The sequence below is a fragment of the Polypterus senegalus genome, chromosome 13, assembly GCF_016835505.1.
Source record: "Polypterus senegalus isolate Bchr_013 chromosome 13, ASM1683550v1, whole genome shotgun sequence".
Taxonomy (NCBI): Eukaryota; Metazoa; Chordata; class Cladistia; order Polypteriformes; family Polypteridae; genus Polypterus; species Polypterus senegalus.
The window spans coordinates 84,536,444-84,556,767 of NC_053166.1; the positions used below are offsets into that span (position 1 = coordinate 84,536,444).

General features: G+C 38.9%; 1 protein-coding gene across 10 annotated transcripts in view; it reads left to right on the forward strand.

The window, feature by feature from the left end:
- cxxc5a (CXXC finger protein 5a) overlaps nt 1-20,324 on the forward strand; it is a 316,967-nt gene that overhangs the window by 69,017 nt on the left and 227,626 nt on the right. Inside the window, exon 3 of one of the 10 annotated variants that reach the window (XM_039773824.1) lies at nt 725-754. The exons of the other annotated variants lie outside the window; for them this stretch is intronic. Coding sequence (XP_039629758.1) covers nt 725-739 — 15 coding nt within the window. The 3' untranslated portion in view covers nt 740-754. Of the gene's footprint in view, nt 1-724; nt 755-20,324 lie in introns of those variants that run through there. 10 annotated transcript variants of the gene reach the window in all.

Genomic DNA, 20,324 nt, shown 5'->3' on the forward strand with positions numbered 1-20,324 from the left:
ATACATAAATACATTCAGTTCTTCTTGGAGTAGAATCCGCAAGATGTTGGAAACATTGCTTTGGTATTCTGATCCATTTATATACATTTATTTTTTGGAGAAGGGTTGCCTGGGCAGTAATACATCCTACAGAAAGCCTCCAGGGAAGACAAACAGACTATACTCACTTGAAGACAAGAATGTCTGGTCCTCTTTCCAAAGAGAGTAAGTGACTCTGAGGGGAGAAAGTGTGAAACGTCAACACTTGCTAACCAATATAACAGAATTATATAGGACCATGCTAATCCCCTAATAAAGCAGGAACCTGGGTCCTGCCTTGGAGACCTCATCCTTAAAGGAATACTAAAAACTCTGGATACTAGAGGTGGCCTGGTGTCCCTGAAGAAAAAAATTGGACTCCAAGATGATTCCTGGGCCTAGTTAGAAGTGAGTGAGTGGCTAGAAGAAAGTTAACCTTTCTGGTATTGATCTTTACGGAATGATTTTACCTCCCTATTTCCAGACTGTGGGAGCCTTACTTATGGTATTTAGGTTTATGTTTTTGTTCCACTTGTGTTCTTTTTTTCTGGCTTTGAGTGCTACTGAACAAAACACATTTGTGCGGGGAAATATTCAAATAATGGGCATTTTTCTACACTTTATCTTTGCACCATCAGGTTAAAATGTAATATGTTCATTAATCCTTCATTATATCCATCTTCTCAAACCCCATTTTCTATTATAGGGCCACCATGAGTAAGATGTTTATAAGCCTAGAGAGTACTAGATGAGCAACAACCCCTGCAGTACTTGGGTATGTTTTATTATATATTAGCTTGTTATATATGACTTAGCTATTAAATGGTGATACTCCACATCTATAAGCCATTCTTAAAGACTGCTTAGTGCACTAGTGAACTTTCTTTCTTTTTTTTTTTAATTTTTTTTGTGCTTACTCCATTGTGCCAAAGTTAGCGGCACTGGGCTGAAACTCCTAACCTGCTGTCAATGAGGCACTTAAGTTTAAGGTGAAGGGGATGTCCTTGGGAAATTTAATTAAATATGGTTCTGCGTTTGTGTGCTGCCTTTTTAAAAGTCTCAGGCTGTTTATCAGAAAAAAACAGTGTGGATTTGTCTCTACAGTTTCCTGTTCTTGTTCCTCTATGCTCCTAAGCAGGTATAGTTTTAGAATGTTTAAGGCTCAGTCCACACTAGTACATTTTTCTTTATAAACGAAGACATTTATCTTCATTTTTACCTTTCGTCAAGGCTTCCTGGGCATTTACTACAAATAAATATGAATACTTTTGAAAACACTCTCTTTTGAAAAAAACGGCATGGTGTTTCAGTGTGGACAGACAAAAACAAAGATTTCTGAAAACTAGCCTCTGCTTGGCTCATGCTTATTATGTAGCTCTTCCCTGATTGGATCCTGTTCATTACAATGATTACTGGATCTCATTACCAGATTGGTCACCCTTCATGGAAGAAAAACATATTCCAATATAGCAAGCATAGAAAAGTTGCTTTCCATGGTACTTGTTGCGTTGCTTACTTGTATATGTCTAAATCCCTTTTTGTGCGATATTTATAAATCATTGTCAAGTGACTACTCGTACTGCATAATAAGAGTCATTGGTCATATACTGTATATGCTTGAATCTGATTGACATACTACAATGTGAGTGATCAGACTGTGTTGTACTAACTGCTGTCGTGGCATAATGAATTTTGGGATATTTGATGGCAACATCAGAAACTCAGCTTGTGAGACTGCTCACAAAATAACTAAAATATTTGACATAACAGAACTTTTTCCAATAACGTGACAGTGAGAGGCAATTGGACATTGTAACCACCCTCATGCTTCCTGGGAAAAGACAACCAATGAAGCCAAAATTCAGGCGGACTCAAAAAATCATTTGACAACTGCAAATCGTGCACAAATTGTGCAGTGTATGCCCGATTTAAGGCATCAATGCTGTGTTGGTGGGTGATAACGTCAAATGTGTTTTCGGTCGTTTTAGTATGCATGAAAATAATTTTGCAAACGATATGAAAATACCGTGGACAGAGCTTTCATTCAAAGATAACATCTACACTATGCTTCTAAAATTTAAATTAAAAAGGCATTTCCAAAGATGAAGAAATATTTGGTGTAGAATCACAAGTGATGCTAGTGTTGCAACACATCCAATGGAAGAAAGCATATACATATTGATACTAGAGCTTTATGTTTCATTCCCTCAATGCATAAGTTTGTTTTACATTTTGCATGTGATTTTTTCTAGTACAGTATATCAAATACCAGGTTAGAATATCCAAATATAAAATTACTCAAGCTGCACAGTTCTTCTAGAGATTCCAATGTAAGCTAGCAGTCAAGCTTACCAAATCACTTACTTAAGCACACATAAGAAACATTATTTTAAAACCCTGTTTTTGTAAATGATGACAATTTAATCTTTTTTTTTTTATTGTGTCTTACACTGCCTTTGAATAAGCAGTATACAAAGAACATTAATAGTATTCCAGTATTCGGCCTGTCATGTGCATCGTTGCCTTACAGTCCACAGCTGGTTCCTGCTTTGTGACAATGCTGTGAAGATAGGCCCCTGCTCCAGGCCACCCTCAGCTGGGTAAAAAAGGTAAATTAAACAGATTGAAGTGACATAAAACTAACCTGAAGAAACTTTCGATTAGAATGTACTCAATTCTTTGTGTAGACATGGGAGTCGATGCTTTGTGTACCTTGGAGCTAGCTTTTCCTGGAGGCCAAAATGAAATTCTGTGCTAAATGCCCATGTGAAAAGCAGCAGGATGCTGTAGGTTTTACTGACTCCTCTTATAGAGAAATTAAAAGAATCAGACATGAATAAACAACTCTAAAATATTATTGCCAGCAGAGATCCGTCTGTTGCTTTGCTGCTTGAACTGCAGCATGGAGAGTCCAGCCTGCTGCCCCTCGGCAAGTGCAGCCCCATGGGCTGATTGCGACAGCTCCGGCATTCCCCAGTGACAAATGTTATTTTTATTCTCTTTTTTTTTTCTTCCAGCTGCCACCCATCAGTCATTTCTGCCATGGCTGCCAAGCTTAGACCATCTTTGTAGGGCGGCTCTTGTTTTTCAGTCTGCGTCTTGGTTAGGTGCTACAGAAAAAGGAATGAAAGAGGGAAAGAAAAAGAAAGCATAATGGTCCCAAATCCCAGGGCTCTGGCTTTCTGAAAGTCAACGAAGGCTCCATGCCTGCTGGTTGCGGGGGTGGAACTTTATTTTAAAGGCCTTCTCAACAAATTGCAGTCATGCCTGACGGGAAAAACGGTGGTGCGTTAAGGGGAAAGGAAGGAGTGTAGAGGTTAGAAATTAAAAGGTGCCTTGCTGGTTATCTGCTGGAAAATATGTGAATACAGGCAAAGCAGCTCTATAATGGAAGTAATGTCTACTAAATTTAGTAAATAGGTTGTCCTTCATCACTCAGGTGTGACTTTGGAAATGGTTAATAATAGATGCTTTGTCTTTCTTTCTTTGACATTTCTTCATTGGGCTGGTTTTTTTATGTTGCTTAGCTGATTTGCAAGTTTTGTATGCATGTCATAGCTCATTTTTCCAATGCTATATCTGTACTAGTGTCTATATAAACACAGGAAACTCCAGTTTCTGTATTACATCTTGCATGAAGAAGGGGTCTGAGTTACCTCGAACGTTTGCATATTGTAATCTTTTTAGTTAGCCAATAAAAGGTGTCATTTTGCTTGACTTCTCACTACATCCATAATGGCTAACAGGGTACAACCCCCTAGTACTATCTCATAACAGAAAACATAATGATCACTTGGTTCAACAGGCATATGTGCCTATGTGGTGACTTTTTATGCCTTATCTATTGTGACTCAGTGATGTAAATGTTAACACAAGAATTTGAACACAAAGGACTTAACTAACTGAGTTCTCCTTGTACCATGATATAGTGTGGCATGCTTTGAACACAACACTATCTCTCACTTAAGTTTGCTATCCCTAGCAAGGACATCCCATTACTGACACCACTGTAACCAAGATCGGGTTCACCTTCATGAACCTGATGGCCATCTTGCTTACATTCCTACCATGTATTGGACAGAGAAGTAGCCTAGACAGCTGAACTAAAAAGATCTACAACTCAAGCTGCTAACAGTAAGTGTGGTGCTGTCATCATTACCTCACATCACAGCAGGCTTGCCCGTTGAACAGTGTTACTATATATAAACCGTATGTGTGTGTATATGTATATATATATATATATGTGTGTGTGTGTGTGGGTGTATGTTTATAGATAGATAGATAGATAGATAGATAGATAGATAGATAGATAGATAGATAGATAGATAGATAGAATTTTATGTATATATATATGTATTTATTTATGCACATATAATATAATTTAGGATATGTCAGGGGTCCTCAATCACAGTCCTGGAGAGCCGCAGTGGCTGCAGGTTTTTGCTCCAACCCAGTTGCTTAATAAAAAGCACTTATTGCTAAAGTAACACTTCTGCTTCACTTTAGTGATTTTGAGCCCTTATTGCTTAATTTTGTCTTAAACAGCTATTTTAATTACTCCTTATTATCAATAACATGCAAATGACAAGAGAGAGCAGCATTTCTCCATTTAGCTTATTTACATTTACACCTGTGTGTATTTATCTGCACTATTGGGTTTAATTAAATACTTGGAAGAAAAATGAAGAGAAAAAAGTGAAGGACTGAGAATTACTCGTCCATTTTAGCCTTCAAATCATTTGCATGATAGAAAGGGAAAGAAAATCTAGGATATGAGAATGACCTGACATAGCAGAGTTAATTTAATTTCATAGCTTGTTAGTGCTTTATTGGCAAGAATTGCTTTCTAATTAAGCAACCAGGTCAGAACAAAAACCTGCAGCCACTGCGGCTCTCCAGGACTGGGATTGAGGACCCCTGGTATATGTGACTAGATGTGTGCATTTTTGTACAAATGTGGAAATGCACATTGCAATTACCCTTTAGTTCTTTTACTGTACTTGAATTATTAATATTTATTGTGGAGCTGTGGAGCCTTCTTCAGCAGCACTGGATAAAAAACAAGAAGCAACTTTGGACAGGTTGGTAGCACATCACAGAGTAAATCCACATACACTCACGCACTCATTCATGACCAGTTTGGAATCGTCAATTAATATAACAAACATATTTTTGGGATAATCAAGGAAAATGGGAATACTTATACCTGCAAACTCCACACAGTTACTAGACTAACTTTAAAACCCAGTCTCCTAGAGTAATACGACATCATTACCAACTGTTACACTACCATGCCTCCCCTCACATAACAAGTACCTTACAGTATCTAGGTTTTGTGTACAAATGTCATATTTCATGTTTTAAAACACATTACCAGATTTTATGAAAATGAGAATTATTTAGAAGATAACCTTCATTAAAATATCCCTACGTTATCAAACACCTTCCTTTCATTAGCAAACATGTTTAATCCACTTCAGGATAACGGGTTGGACTACTGCCTAGCAGCAGTGGATGAAAGACAAAATACATATGCCAGATGGGTCACCATTTCTTCTCTGGGAAGACTGATGCCCTCACCCACAGTCATTCATATGAGTCATAATTTTAAATATCTCTTATAAGAAAAACCCTTGAAGTTTTGGACTTCAAGTCCTTGATATATAGTTAGGGGCTTTGCATTTTTCTAATGGAATTCAATGGTTCCGCTATAACTGTTTCACATGTCAGTCATCTGACTCGTTTAAAATTCCCACTTTTCAGCCAAGGTGAAAGAAAGAAAATTGAATGAAAAAATGATATGCATAGGTAGTAAAAATATTTGCCATGTATAAGTCTAAACAGAAATTCTGATGTACAGAATCAATGAATGTCAAGTAGACATTGTGGTAAATGTTATTTCCTGAGACATGGGTTAAAGTGCTAATACTAATGTTTCTTAAATGATTTATTCTGCTGAGTAAGGCATTTGTCTAGACACAATATTCTTATCAAGAGAAAAAAGAGCCACTGGAAGGCACTTTTATTCTAGTAAAAATCCTACATCTAAGGATACAAAGCGGTACTAATAATACAGATATTTACCCTAAATGAAAATGCTTTCTTTTTGAAAGGTTTATACATGCTGAAGAGCTAAATGAAATAAGTTGACATAAAATAAGAGAACGGATGGGTTACAATAAAGCCCTTTGTAAACTGACACCCCCTTCACACACTTCTTTAATCAATAGGCCTTCTGGCTTTGCGTTTTTCTTGTCTCTCTGCTGAGTTGAGTTCAACATGCTACGACTATGTAAGAGTTGAGTTATTTTGGAAGGTTTTGGAGGTTGAGGATACTAGAAATGCATTCTGCAGATGTTGTTTAATTGCAGATAACTATCTCTTTTTCACATGTTAACAGGATTGGGAAATGGCATTTACTTATATTGTAAATAAAAACAACAGGTTACATTAAATTAGAATATATTTGGTGCATCTGCGTACATTTTTCAAATGTGCAGAGGTTGTTCAGGGGAAAAAATGTAATCAATAGATGTGTTTTTTGTGCTTCTTATTTAGGATCCATATAAAATGTAAGGTCACTGGAATAGTGACACCAATCCATGACAGGATGGGTGATGGGGATCAAAATTTTGTTCTTATTATAAGGATATGTTTGAAATTATGCATTTTACTAGAGTGGATTTATACGGTTACATTATAAGCAGCAAGGTGGTGCACTGGTTAGCACAGGGGCCTCATGGATCAAGTCTCCTAGGTTTGACTCCTACAAGCAGTCCCTGTTTTGGGGTGTTTGTACATTCCCTGTGTTTTTTGCGCTGGGTTTTTCAGCAGGTAGCTTAGTTTTCCTCTCATACTCTAAAGTTAGTGTTTGTATTAGGCTAGTCAGTGATTCCGATTTGGCCCCTGTGGGTTCAACAACGGAGTGGCCCTCTGCCCAGGGCTGGTAGACATCCTGTGGCTAATTTTACTGGGATAATTATCCAGCTGCCCACTACATTGAACTGATTTAAATAGGTTTCAGAACATAAAGTAATTAATATGCTATATTTCTGTAATTGTGTTTAAGCACTTTACTCCAGCATGAGGTGATTATCAGTGTTTTACACTATACTTCTCTCCTAAATAAGTGGTGACTCTACGGTCACATATTGCATATACTGTAACTGCAAAGTGCACTATAGTGGAGGTACAGTGCTGTTTTACAGGACCCTCTGTATATTAACAGGTATGGTTACCACATCAAACAGTGGTGCGCATATTTAGCAGTTTACCTCCACCACCTTCCAGATTTCCAGTTAAAACAGCTTGACTCTTTAGCAAGTCAGATGTTTTAAACATTTTGACTATCAACAAGTTTCATCTACTGTATATGATACATGTTTTATGGCATTTTGCATATAGTTTATAGATATATTTAATCATATAGCTGCATGAATTGTTAACTAATGAGCACATAGCATCGAGTCATGTTGCACTGCAGACCAGGTAATAGTCCCATAGGTTAGGAACCTGGAGCTGGATCTCATTTTAGGACAGCTCTGAGCACAAGTCTCAGAAAAGACTAAGAGTACTGGATTTATTATAGTCTGCAGAAGTATTGTCTAACAGGATACAGCCACTTGGTGCTTCTCCAAACCCAGAATAAGACCAAAAAGACGCATGTTTCATCAAATGTGTTTTTTATTCACCAGTAAATAAATATTAAATGGGAGAACATAATGTAACAAAGGAGCTACAAATACTAAAGCAGGTCCTGCTAACCCAATGGCAAGATGTTGTCCTGGCATTCTAGTAGTACGGCTTCTAAGTTTCCAACTTTTCAGAACTAAATAAACACAATCACACACACCTACTATATCTCTGTGTATTTCTGTTCAGATCTTAGTCTATCCTCCTCATATCAGTGAACTTTTAACCAGATGGGACTTGTAGGATTTCTAGCAGTGGGCAGTATTTAAATCTCCATCCTGTGGGTAGATGCATATCAAACTTTGGAATCACTTATGAGATTAAGGATGGGTCTGTAAAACTGTAGAGCTACCAAATGTTGGTATTCTGTGGTTTCCCTTGGTATCCCTGTGAATTCTTATAGACTTTTAGAGAGTGAGGCCATGAAGTCAGCTTCTGGAGCTGCCTGTCCTTTTTTTAGGGTAGCATGGCTCCTAGTGGGCTCTCTCTGCTCACTCCTCTCAGGCTGTGGAAGTATTTCTGGCCAGGCCTTTACTCTCTTTACCGAAGACTCAGGCATCCTTATTATGCATTGAAGACCCCTTCATTCAGAACAAAGCCATTTAGCCTTCGTTGGGTTTACCTGTTGCCATGCAGTGTCTTGGGAATGTCATCAGGCTCTACTGGTTCTTCTTTCCACTCTGGTGTTCTGCCAGCGTAGGTTCTTCTATCTCCAAGAAGCCCCTTTTCAGACAGTCTTAATTCTTATTTGATTCTGGCGACAGCTTTACCTTTGGCCACATCCATCATTAGGAAAATATTCTGGAACAAGCATATGTGTCAGTTTTACTAAAATATACCAGAACATGAATGTGAAGGCCACAATTTAAACAAATCCTTACTGTGGACACATTGCACCTTCACCCCTACTCCCATTCTACTATCTTGAAGGCATCATTGAAATAAATGCTAGAATTTTGTGATAAAAATGCTGGCTAGCAGGTACATCACTTCTGATCCTGGTTAAAAAGTAATTTAAGTACAGTATATTTATTTTGCTTTCCAAATGCTGTTAATTTTGGATTGCAATTTTTAAATTAAATTAAATTTTTAAAATCTGCACTGGTATCTCGAAGAACATATAATCAGGAACTAGCATCCTGCAACTAAATATTGTATCAAAGATGCATGTACCTCAGTACATGTACGTAAGGTAATTTTATTAAGGTTCCTTTATATTATTTATAATTTTTACGATACTTGATGCACTACTAAGAAACAGAATTTCCATTAGTTTTAACATTATTTCTATCTCTTGATTAAATCAAAGGGTTAATAAATATGTCTCATTAAGACTGCTTTGTCTAACGCTGGCTGCATCCGAAATAATGTGGGCATAGCTTACAAACTGAGCAGGTGTACTAGCTCTTCTCTGTGGATCACAGAAAGCAGAGTGTCTTGTTCAAGGCAGCATCTAAACAAGGACACTCCAGAATCTTTTAGAACGATGTCAGCATGCTTTTGAAAGCAGAAACTGAGTTGCAGGTTATAAATATCGACAGGGCCCAACATGCAGGCGTCACAACAAATGCTGATGACAGCAGCAGTTGATCAGGTGACCGGGATTTCAGTCCTGTTGGTTTCAGCCTGAACAGCATCAGGGCACGGACGGCATGGCAGGTTGAATTTCATCTGGCGCGTTAGTACAAGCACATTAAATTAAATGTAAGTGTAATGTTAAGGATTTACGTTACACTGAGGTCTTTCACGCTGTATGGTGAGGGTGTGTATCATCCCTCCTTTCTCTATTAAGTGCACTTCCAGACTGATCTCCAACCAGTAAAAAAATGCATTATAAACGCCGTAGTAAATAGTTTAAGCAGGAAATAATAATAACAGGAATGAAAACATATTAGGCTGACTTTTGCACTGTATTTTCCTATGCATTGAAGCACTCCTTTTTTGTGTAGTGTAAGCTAATGTAAGCATGCTAATATCTTGAATTTAAGTTATCTTGCTTTATTGACCAGCTATTTTATCATTTATAGGAAAGAGATGTCTTTTGCACTGCTTGGCCCCCCCACCTGTAGCTTTCCTTCTATATTAGACACCAAGACCATCCATAAATATTCATTTTCTATGGCAGTGTACATTAAGTGTATCAGATGAGGGATTTGGCACTTGGATGGTGCTAGTGGGCTTGAGCTTAATTCCTTTGGATTAAGTGTGGCATGCACTTGGGTGACTGGCATCCTGTTTAACTCTGGTTCAAACATTATGCGTGTGTTGATAGGACAGTGGTAGGGTTCAGGTTCAAAACATATTCAGATGGATGAATAGGATGCATGTGTAGATAATAAATACATTCCAAATATAAGGTGTGATGCATTTACAGACATTACAGTAAGCAAGTAACTTGAATACCAGAGGACTAAGACATTGACTGCAATGAAAGTTGTTTTCACTTGCCTTTCCCTCTGTAGTCCACTGACATTCTATCAGGCCAGTGTGTTCCTCTAAATCTGCCTGCTTTGAAAGTATGTAAATGGGTTGGTTGGTGTCCATCCGGCTTGGGTTCCTGTTTTGCAGCCAGGTTTGTCTTCCATTTCCGCAATCGTATGTAGGCTTTAAAGTAGATGAATGTATGTCACTATGACTTGGGATCAACTCAGAATATTTAAGAAACATGCTGGTATGCTGTGACTTATCCCACCCACATGTATTTAACCATTCATCCATCCATTATTGAATCTGATTTTCCAATTCACTGAGCAGCAGGTTGTAGACAGGTGTTAACTCTAGATATACTGTAGTGGCTGATCATCATAGACAGGGCGGCACGGTGGCGCAGTGGTTGCGCTGCTGCCTCGCAGTTAGGAGACCCGGGTTTGCTTCCTGGGTCCTCCCTGCGTGGAGTTTGCATGTTCTCCCCGTGTCTGCGTGGGTTTCCTCCGGGCGCTCCGGTTTCCTCCCACAATCCAAAGACATGCAGGTTAAGTGGATTGGCGATTCTAAATTGGCCCTAGTGTGTGCTTGGTGTGTGTGGGTGTGTTTGTGTGTGTGTCCTGTGGTGGGTTGGCACCCTGCCCAGGATTGGTTCCTGCCTTGTGCACGGTGTTGGCTGGAATTGGCTCCAGCAGACCCCCGTAACCCTGTATTCGGATTCAGCGGGTTAGAAAATGGATGGATGGATGGATCATCATAGACACACTCACACAATTCAGAGTGACTAATTGACCTGACACTTAAATCACTATAAACTGGAATATCAGAGGAAAACAGGGAGACTGTGTCTAGGGGAAAAGTGAACAGGCTGGGAACTGAACCTAGGATTTTTGAGTTTTCTCATCACCATGTTAAAAAATGAAAAACTTTAAAGCCAATAATGAGTAGCATGATAGTACAGTGTTCAGCACTGCCACTTCATAGATCTAGCATCAAAGGTTCAGATCCCATGCTGGTTCTCCCTCTGTCTGTGTGGGTTTTCCTCCAGCTATTTTGGTCTCATTCTCAAATTCCCAAGGATGTGTACATTAAGTTAATTGGCAAATGTGCAGGTACTATGATGGAATGGTGTCCTATCCAGGGATTGTTCATGTCCCTGATTGCATTAAGTAGGCTTGAGAGTTTTGTTATAGTAAAGCAGAAATACGTATTAAATGATCAAATTAAGGGACAGGATGGACAATATTATTTTTTTTTTATTTCATACATCATTTGGATGTCAGAATCGTGTACTTTAAAAAGGCAAAATCAGTTTGTTTTTTTTTTTTTTCAAATAGCCAAGTTTTCCTACAACTCCTTCAGTTGCAGACATTTTGTTGTGTGTTTACAGCTCAATTTAATGTATCCTCCTGGTCAATTTTCCTGTTGTAGTTCACTTGCGGATTAGCCTCAACTTTGATCTGAAACTGAAGTGTTACTGGTGGGTGCTTTTTGTTATTCAGGTCATCAAAAAAAATAAAAAGAGATGATAATTTTGCTTTGTCATGAGGGACTATGGCTTGGCAGTATTGGAGGACTGCAGTTGGAATAAGCTTTAAGCCGAGCCGTCCCTGGCAGCTTACCTTGCTTGCCCCCAGGCTGATCCTACTGTTATCTGGCGCCATCCCAGAGCTGACTGTCCTTAAGCTACAAAAAGGCACAGATGGGGATATACAAAGAATGCCCTGCGTGCAAAGTATTAATTGGCCTTTTTAAAAATATAATAACTAATGTTAAACATCAAATACATTATGCTGTTCTTCCAGGCTGAACACAAAATAGAGCTGCTTGTGTATGGCTAACTGGACGATAGCTACTGATTTCAGCTAGAGTGACCTACAACATGCAATGCTAGATGAACTAATATTCAGTGCCACAAGGGGTTAATGTTTTGCAGCAAAGCCCTTAGCTGGGTTGTGGGGCTCAGGTGCACGCAGCTGGACTTGGTGCTTTAAGGATGTGAGAGTGCGAAGGGAGAAAACAGTGAGCAATAAAAGCGAGGCGTCTTGCAACGTCCTGCAGGTTATTAGTCACGGCAGAAGGCGAGGTAGCCTGCTAGGCTTAGGAGACACTTGTGGTTGTCTGGACAGGAAGCAGCGACGAGAACAGTGCATTCCACACATGTGCCCTCCTCGGTGCCAGACACTGGGGCTGCGGCTTTGGAGGATGTTTTCTGTGTTTTGTTTCCTGTGGCCATGAGGCAAGACTTTAATGATGTTAGCTTGTTTGCTTCACCCTGAAATGTGAGCCGGACGTTAATAAGGCACACTAACTGCATACTAAATGCTCTGGGCTCAGCTGCTAAAAGTCAGGCTTGACTAAATCATTGAGAGAAGGCTTCTTCACAGCAGGGCTGGAAAGTTTCAGCCATTGATTGGTGTCTCGGGTGAAGCTGCTTTCGTCAAAGACATGGACATGCCTCGTATATGGGAGGATAATTCAGTGCACTATAAATCTGTCATGGCTCAGGCGATTTCGCATTCTGGCTGGCCTAGGCTCTTTATTTTGAGTCACGGAACTCCCCTTCTGATGTTCATAGTAGCTGAATGGTATGACTGGAGGAAACAAACATTGTTTAGGCATGCCATGGATAAACTGAGCCCCATTATTGGACATCTGTAATGCAGACAGATCCATATTGCCGTCTGAGTAAACAAATGTTTATTGTATGTTGCACCTTTTTGTAGTGAATGCTAAATTAAAAGGTATAGTACAGTTGTTAATACAGTAAATATATTTCTACGTTTAAAACACTTGCAAAGTAAGTGATCGGCTAAGAGTAAAACAGTGCAGCAGAGGTGGGGACTGAACTGATAATCTTCTGGTTTTATAGACCATCACCTTATCCACTAGATAAGACAACATGCCAAGGCCACTGTGGGGATACAAACCAGAAAATCTCCTGAGTGTGCTGTGTAGATGGGTCCCCGCAAGGAATGAGTGTGCCACTTATAAAACAAGCAGCGACATCAGCAAAGTGTAAAAATGACTTGCTTTTGTAGCTGCCTATTTTCCTAAAATGTCTTTAAATTGCATTTTCTTCTCTTGTTGTATATATTGCACCTCATTCTGAGTGTGCAAGCTTAACATTTAAAAATCCCATTAAAATGTGCGATTTTTATACTTATAAATGTTGGGCAAGTAGGCTTCTTTCATTTTTAATGAAAATTTTAAGACGGCTGATCAACATGTGCAGAGTATCTTTGGTCATATTTGCTGCTAGGGGGCACTCCCACACAAGCCAGTAGGGTGCCAGTCAGCTAAATGACAAGCAGAAGCCGTTGCTGCGCTTGCTAAGAGAGAGCCACAGCACACATTGATCCAAGCAGTCGCTTTTGTTTACATTGATTATATTTTTGACTTGCATTCGTATGAAATCACTAAACTTTCAACACTTTTTGACTTGATCTGATGAAGAGTCCTCTGCCCAGTGTTTTCTATACAGCAGGGCAGGAATTGGCCTTCCTGTTAAATTGTGTCAGCATTATTTATCTATTTAGTTGTGTCCAAAGCTCCCTGAAAGACATGTGCATGTGAGTACAGTATTTATACACTTGGTTTATGTGTTTCCATAAAAAATGTTTCATAGCATGCCCTATGGAAGGACAAAATGTACGTATGTATGTATGGAAGGACAAAATGTATGTGACCTAAAGCTCATATATTTTGCAGTGTATGGAAACATTTAATATGATACCTGTAATTTCTGGGTACTGTCTAGCCGAAGAGTGACAGCATATGGTTAGTTCTTGTAATATTCAGCAGATTCCTGTTCGCCTTATTTTCAATATTGATAGTTTGCGCTAGAAACAAACCTGAATCATTCTCATTGGTATGGAGAGACAGTAAGGCGCAGGTCCTGCCCTCTTTCTTTGCAATCCAACACACGTACAAGGCCTTGTTACTCGGCTTGAATCATTGGCAGAAAAAAAGCAATGCATTAAACCATCATTCTTTATTTTATATGGTGCCTTTTATAGAGTGCACTTTTGTACAGAATTGTACAGGAGCTAGAGTATTGAATATACAGTAATTAAACAGAAGAGCTGTTCCTGCTTGTGATTTTCGCTTGGCTGGTGTAGCTTGTAACCTGAACTACTTAAAAGCAGCATGCGTATGCCAGTAACTTTGACTGGGAGTTGGAAATGAACACCATTATCTAGCTGAATCTCTTGAATAATGCTGATTTGTCTACAAAAACCTTGTTTGCTCACTCTAAGCTGGCAGCATTTACTTTTTACACCCGCTTTTTTATTGTCTACATTTGGTTCCAAAATTAGTGGCCAAATAAGATGTTCTTAGTTTATTACCATTATATGAGATTATCCACACAATGGGATGAATTAGTCTTTTAGGATTAGATCATATGTAGCAAAGTTACCTGTCAGTCAAGGTAAACTAGAGAAGCTGGTAGTTTTATTAGTTTTTTTTGTTAACTGCTACTTCAGGGTTTATTGGTTTCTTTTATTAAATTACACATGCATTCAGAATACTTTTATGCCAGGAGTTATTTTTTGAAAATTGTTAATGTAACCTGGCTGAGGGTGTCTGTCTGAGCTATGTTCTAATTGTCCATCTTTGTGTGCTGAGGGGATCATAATCTTGATGCCCACAATAGCAGTCGTAGCTCAGTAAATCACTAAAGTTAACTACTGTATCTGGCTATGAGAGCCCCACATAATACAGACACAGACCAAAGGTCATAAGGCCACCTTCCTTATCCAACACATCTTTCAACATGTATTCATGTAAACCACAAACTTTGTTTTCCTTTGTTGCAGAGACCTAGGGTGGAGGTTATTGCCAGGAAAAAAAATGAAGATGCACTCTGACCTGTTATCACAATGACGTTCACCAGTGCTTTATATTTACCATTTGTTCCTCATTGAAATTGCTAGCTAGATGCCACTCCAGCGAGTGTTAATTTAATGGCAGAAAATGTGGAATTTCTATGTTTTTACTATAGTGTTCACCCTTTGGGTGGCACAGTGGTAGCGCTGCTGCCTCACAGTAAGGGGACCTGGGTTCGCTACCTGGGTCCTTCCTGAGTGGAGTTTGCATGTTCTCCCCATGTCTGCGTGGATTTCCTCTGGGTGCTCCTCCCACAGTCCAAAGACATGCAGGTTAGGTGCATTGGTGATCCTAAATTGTCCCTAGTCTGTGCTTGGTGTGCGTGTGCCTAGCTGGGGCCCTGCCCGGGGTTTGTTTCTGCCTTGCGCCCTGTCTTGGTTGGGATTGGCTCCAGCAGACCCCCCCGTTACCCTGTGTTAGGATATAGCAGGTTGGATAATGGCTGACCGTTCACCCTTTTGTTCATTTGTATTCCCGTAAATAGCATAGGGTTGACAACATTGATGTCAGACTTTCGTAATCCTACGTATATATCTGTAAAGAATAAATCTACAGGTGGAAGCCTGATCCTGAGTTGCTTTAGAACTCTTTTAGAGGTAGCTTACTGTTTTTTGTATGTGATAATTGGTTACCTGTCATGAGTGTAAAAGGGTGTATGTGCAAAATTTCTGTGGAACGTGTATTTGAATGTCTATAAAGTACACAAAATGCCACATCTTGCCTTCAGTGCAGGTAGGAATAACCTATGGTTGCATGTGACTCTACAATTGGATTAAGTAGGTTTAGTCAGTGGATGGATGTAAGGATGGATGAGATACACAGACAATACTGCCAAAATGTTAACAGTTATATACACCAGAACGTGTTTTGTTTAATTTGTTTAGTTACCATAAAGGTGTGAGCTTTAATTAACCATTCAACCTATTTGCTTAATGGTCACAAGGCAAATGTATCCACAGCAACAGTTCTAAAAGTCTGTTTGCAATTTTTGTCACTGTGGTTCTAATTTACTTGTAAGATATTTCAGACACAGGTCGTGTCTTTTTCACTTTGTCACATTGCATGTTAAACCTCGAGTGACATCATTGGACGTGCTTATTCATTATTCTGATAATGTGGCCCCCTTTTTATACATTTCCCACTTCTTACCTATTTTGTGCTGTATGCTGGGATAATTTGGGGATAGCCTTTTTTGACTGCACCTCTGTCACCAACTTTGCTTTGCCATAATGTATTCAGACAGCAGAAGCTGACGTCTGTCCCAGTGGTTATGATAAATTAAGAGCTTTGACGTCTTTTGACTCTCAAGCCCTACAATGATAAATACTTTGAATGCACTTGAAAGGCTGGATTTCTCTGATTGTGCATTATGCCAGGATGTGATCGTGGCTGGTAGCTTTGGGTTCTCTTAATGAACTAGGGACCAGCCATCTAATTAATCAATTATGACGCATGGTTTTATAAGCAATTTAGTCCCATCCCTTTAATGTCTGTAGACACTATTAAAAAAAAGAAATGATTGGTAACTCACTATATTTTATTTATCATATTAATGCACAAAGGAGAGGTAAACATTAGAATGTACACAATACAAATGGGGTCTGTCCCGCTAGTCCCTTTCTAATACACTGGTGGGGGATTCTTTCTGTATATGCAGAGAATGGTTACCATAGATCTTCAAACTCGGGTAGTCTTTTTGTTTCCCTTGATGCTGATTTTTCTTTGCTTCCAGCTCTCCATTCAATTCTGTGATTAAGATCAGGGTACATCCTGATGTGAAGATTAATCCCCCAAGACTTGGGGTTATAATATCATCACTATTTCACTGCATGTGATTAAAGGCCATTTAAAGCGGCTTGCATCAAGAAGGGCATCCTGTCTTAAACATTCTTCCCTAGTACTGCCAAATTGAGAAGTATAAAGCACATTCCGAGCATTTGTTGGAGCAGCCTGAAAAACTGGCTAAACCCCGGTAACAGCTATTAAATCCAGAGCATTTTTACAGGGATTGTACTCCCCTGGCCAGGTAGCATCCTGTTCTGTGATAAAAGAAAAATAATACTGTTAAATGAAAAAACAGCATCTCACAGTTTTGACGTGCCTTTATCCCTCTTCCATCTCAGCCCACAGAGGTATAATATGCCATTGCTGATGTCTCACAAGAGCTTCAGGGCCTGCATGTTGCTGCTGTACAAGCTCAGCTGTTTGGGATGCAGCAGTTGGAGCAGGGGCATCTCCACGCTCATCAAGGCGGCGTATCTGTTGTGGTCCTGCATGAATGAGCAGTCCATCACCCTGTGCAAGCGGATGATGAATTATAATGAAAGGTCTCTGATCAACGTTGGCCATTCTATTCAAACTTTTTAGCAATTAAAAAATACATAGAATGCAAGCATAGGTGTATCTATGCTTGATTTCTAGCACCACTGAATTTTTAGGAGTATCCTATCTTGCACCAAAACCCCGAACCAAACACGAGTGCTGACTGAATTTCATTTGGCTGATACATGCATTTTATAATAATTTGATTGATCAGTATTATCAAATCTCGTGAGAAAGCAAATCTCAGGCTGTTACTCGGGGATTAGAAGGAGTCGGAGAAGAGAGGAGGGCGCAAACATTTAGCTCTTCAGCCAATGAAACAATACAAGCATGATCAATTTCCATTTGACACAATGATTGGCTATTTATCTTTCATTTTATAACCTCTTTTTCATTTAAATGCTCCTCTGAGATGAGAGTAACAATCAAATAATGATAACGCTGGAATGGTGCATGCTGAAAGCACAAATCATCTAACGGATCAATAAAGAGAAAGCACTCGCTGTTTTGTGAATACAAGTGATAAATAGAAAAGACAAGGCATGGCTTTTCATAACCAAGTCTGGTGCACTTGCATTAACATTATATCATTATGATAGTTTATTATTATTAACTCTTTTTCTATTCCAGCAAGCTTTCACCAGTTTTAGCTGTTGATAATCATTTTGTGGTCATTAATATCACACCAGCTAGAGTGATGTCAACTTGTCACATGAATGCCTCTTTTAAAATGTGAGGAATTTAATTTTGACAGCCAATTGTTACACACAAAGTGTTAAAAACACTGACACTGTGTTCTTGAGCTCAGTGACCTACATTATATAGAGGATTTCACTTAATTTTAATAAACTATGTAAAATATATTTAGTAAAGAGTAAAATGGTGACACAGTGGTTAGCTTTGTTGCCTCACAATGGAAAGTCAAACAAAATGACACCTTTTATTGTTAACTAAAAAGATTATAATATGCAAGCTTTCAAGGCAGAATATTGTAATCTTTTTATTTAGTCAATAAAAGGTGTCATTTTGCTTGACTTCTCATTACATCCATAACGGCTAACATGGTACAATACCCTATTGCCTCACAATAAAATTCCTGGCCTGGACATTCTCTGTATGGAGTTTGGCATTTTTTTTGTACAAATTGGTTTTCTCCAGGTACTTTAGTTTAATCACTCATCCCAAAGACCAGCATGTTATGTTACTGAGTAACTCCAAACTGGCACAGTGTGAGTGAGTGTAGGCGTATGTGTGGCCTGCAATTGACTGGCATCCTATCCAATTTTAGTTTCACCCATCCATCCATTTTCTAAACCTGCTTTATCCTAAGCAGGGTTATGGGAAAACTGAAGCCCAATACTACTGTACTGATGCCTCATTATGCTAAGAACTCAGCTCAGGTTAAAGTTACTCACTGCTATTTCTTAAGATAATGGGGTCTTACTCACTGCCACCCTGGTTTACCCTTTCTGTGACAAAAACAAAACACCATACTTAAAATAGACAGTTAAATGCTCTGATTATGTTGAAACTAAACCAAAATCGACCCACACATGCACAATTCACAAACACAAGGAGAGCATGTAAACAACTCAACAGACAGTTATCAATCAAACTAATGCAACTCTCTGCTGGCAGGAGCATCGGCATGTGTCACCAAGCCACTGCGGATGATTCAAAATGCAGCAGGACATCTGATGTTCAGCTGATCATGGTGGGCACATTTCACTCCTCTGATCAGATTACTACACTGGCTTCCTGTAGTAGCACAGATTAAGTTCAGATCCTTGATGCTTACCTACAGAGTAATTAGTGGGTCTGCACCTATATATATATATATATATATATATATATATATATATATATATATATATATATATATATATATATATATATATATATATATATATGGAGACACTTGTGAGGTCCTGTGCTCCTTCTCAAACACTTAAGTCTGCTGTTGAATGGAGTCTGGTGATGGCACCTCTGCGTGGTATCAAATCTCAGTCCAGACTGTTTTCATCTGTAGCTCCTGGCTGGTGTAATGAGCTGCCGACCTCCATCTGAACTGCTGACTCCCACACTGTGTTTAAGAAGCATGTGAAGACTCTGTTGTTTGGTGAATTTCTGTCTCACTGATACTAGCTGTCAGGTTTTGTAATCTAAGAATTGTAGCTAGCTTGTATTTTGTTTTTTGTGTTCTTCACTTGTGATGTTCAATTTTGTACCCTTGTTCTGTAACACTTGTTTACCAAACAGCCCTCAGACTTATGTTTACAGAGTTCTGTTAACCTCCTTTGTAATGTCTGCTAAGAAAATAAATGTAAATATAAATGTTAATCCAGATGATGTGAAAGTTCCCTCATTAATCAGATGAAGCTCAGTTAAATGCCATAAGCAAGACGGAGAAGCGTTAAAGTTAAAAAATAACAATTTACTCCTACCGACTTTTTCATTACCTTCACACATCTTACTCCTTCAGTATTACCCTTCCCAGCTTGTTACACTGTGATAGGTAAACAATCCACCTCTGTGTGGCGCAGAACAGGCTTCTCATCTAAAGGTTGTATTTCCTTTGACCAAAATGTTTCTTACCTCCATTTTGGACAAGTGAACATTGTCAAATGAACAGACAAACAATAACGGTAGACAGCAACACTAAAAAGAACTCTGCAATCCTTTTGGCGCTATATGTGTAGATAGGCCATGTTTGCCCTGCCAAGTCTTCATCTCTGAATCAGGATTAATGAAAAAATCTAATCTGATGTGTGCGGTGTTTACATTAAATAGTCAAAGTGTTTGCAGAGTGTTTACCAGCTCACTTTGCTTATGTGGAATCCCTGCACTGTGCATATGTTTTGATATAGTGACATAGGTAAGGCATAAACATGGCACCCTTCATGTTTTTTCCCGCTGATGTTCTCAAATTTTTTTGTTTTAGTAGTAGAAATTGATTTTAAATATGGTGAGTCAGCACA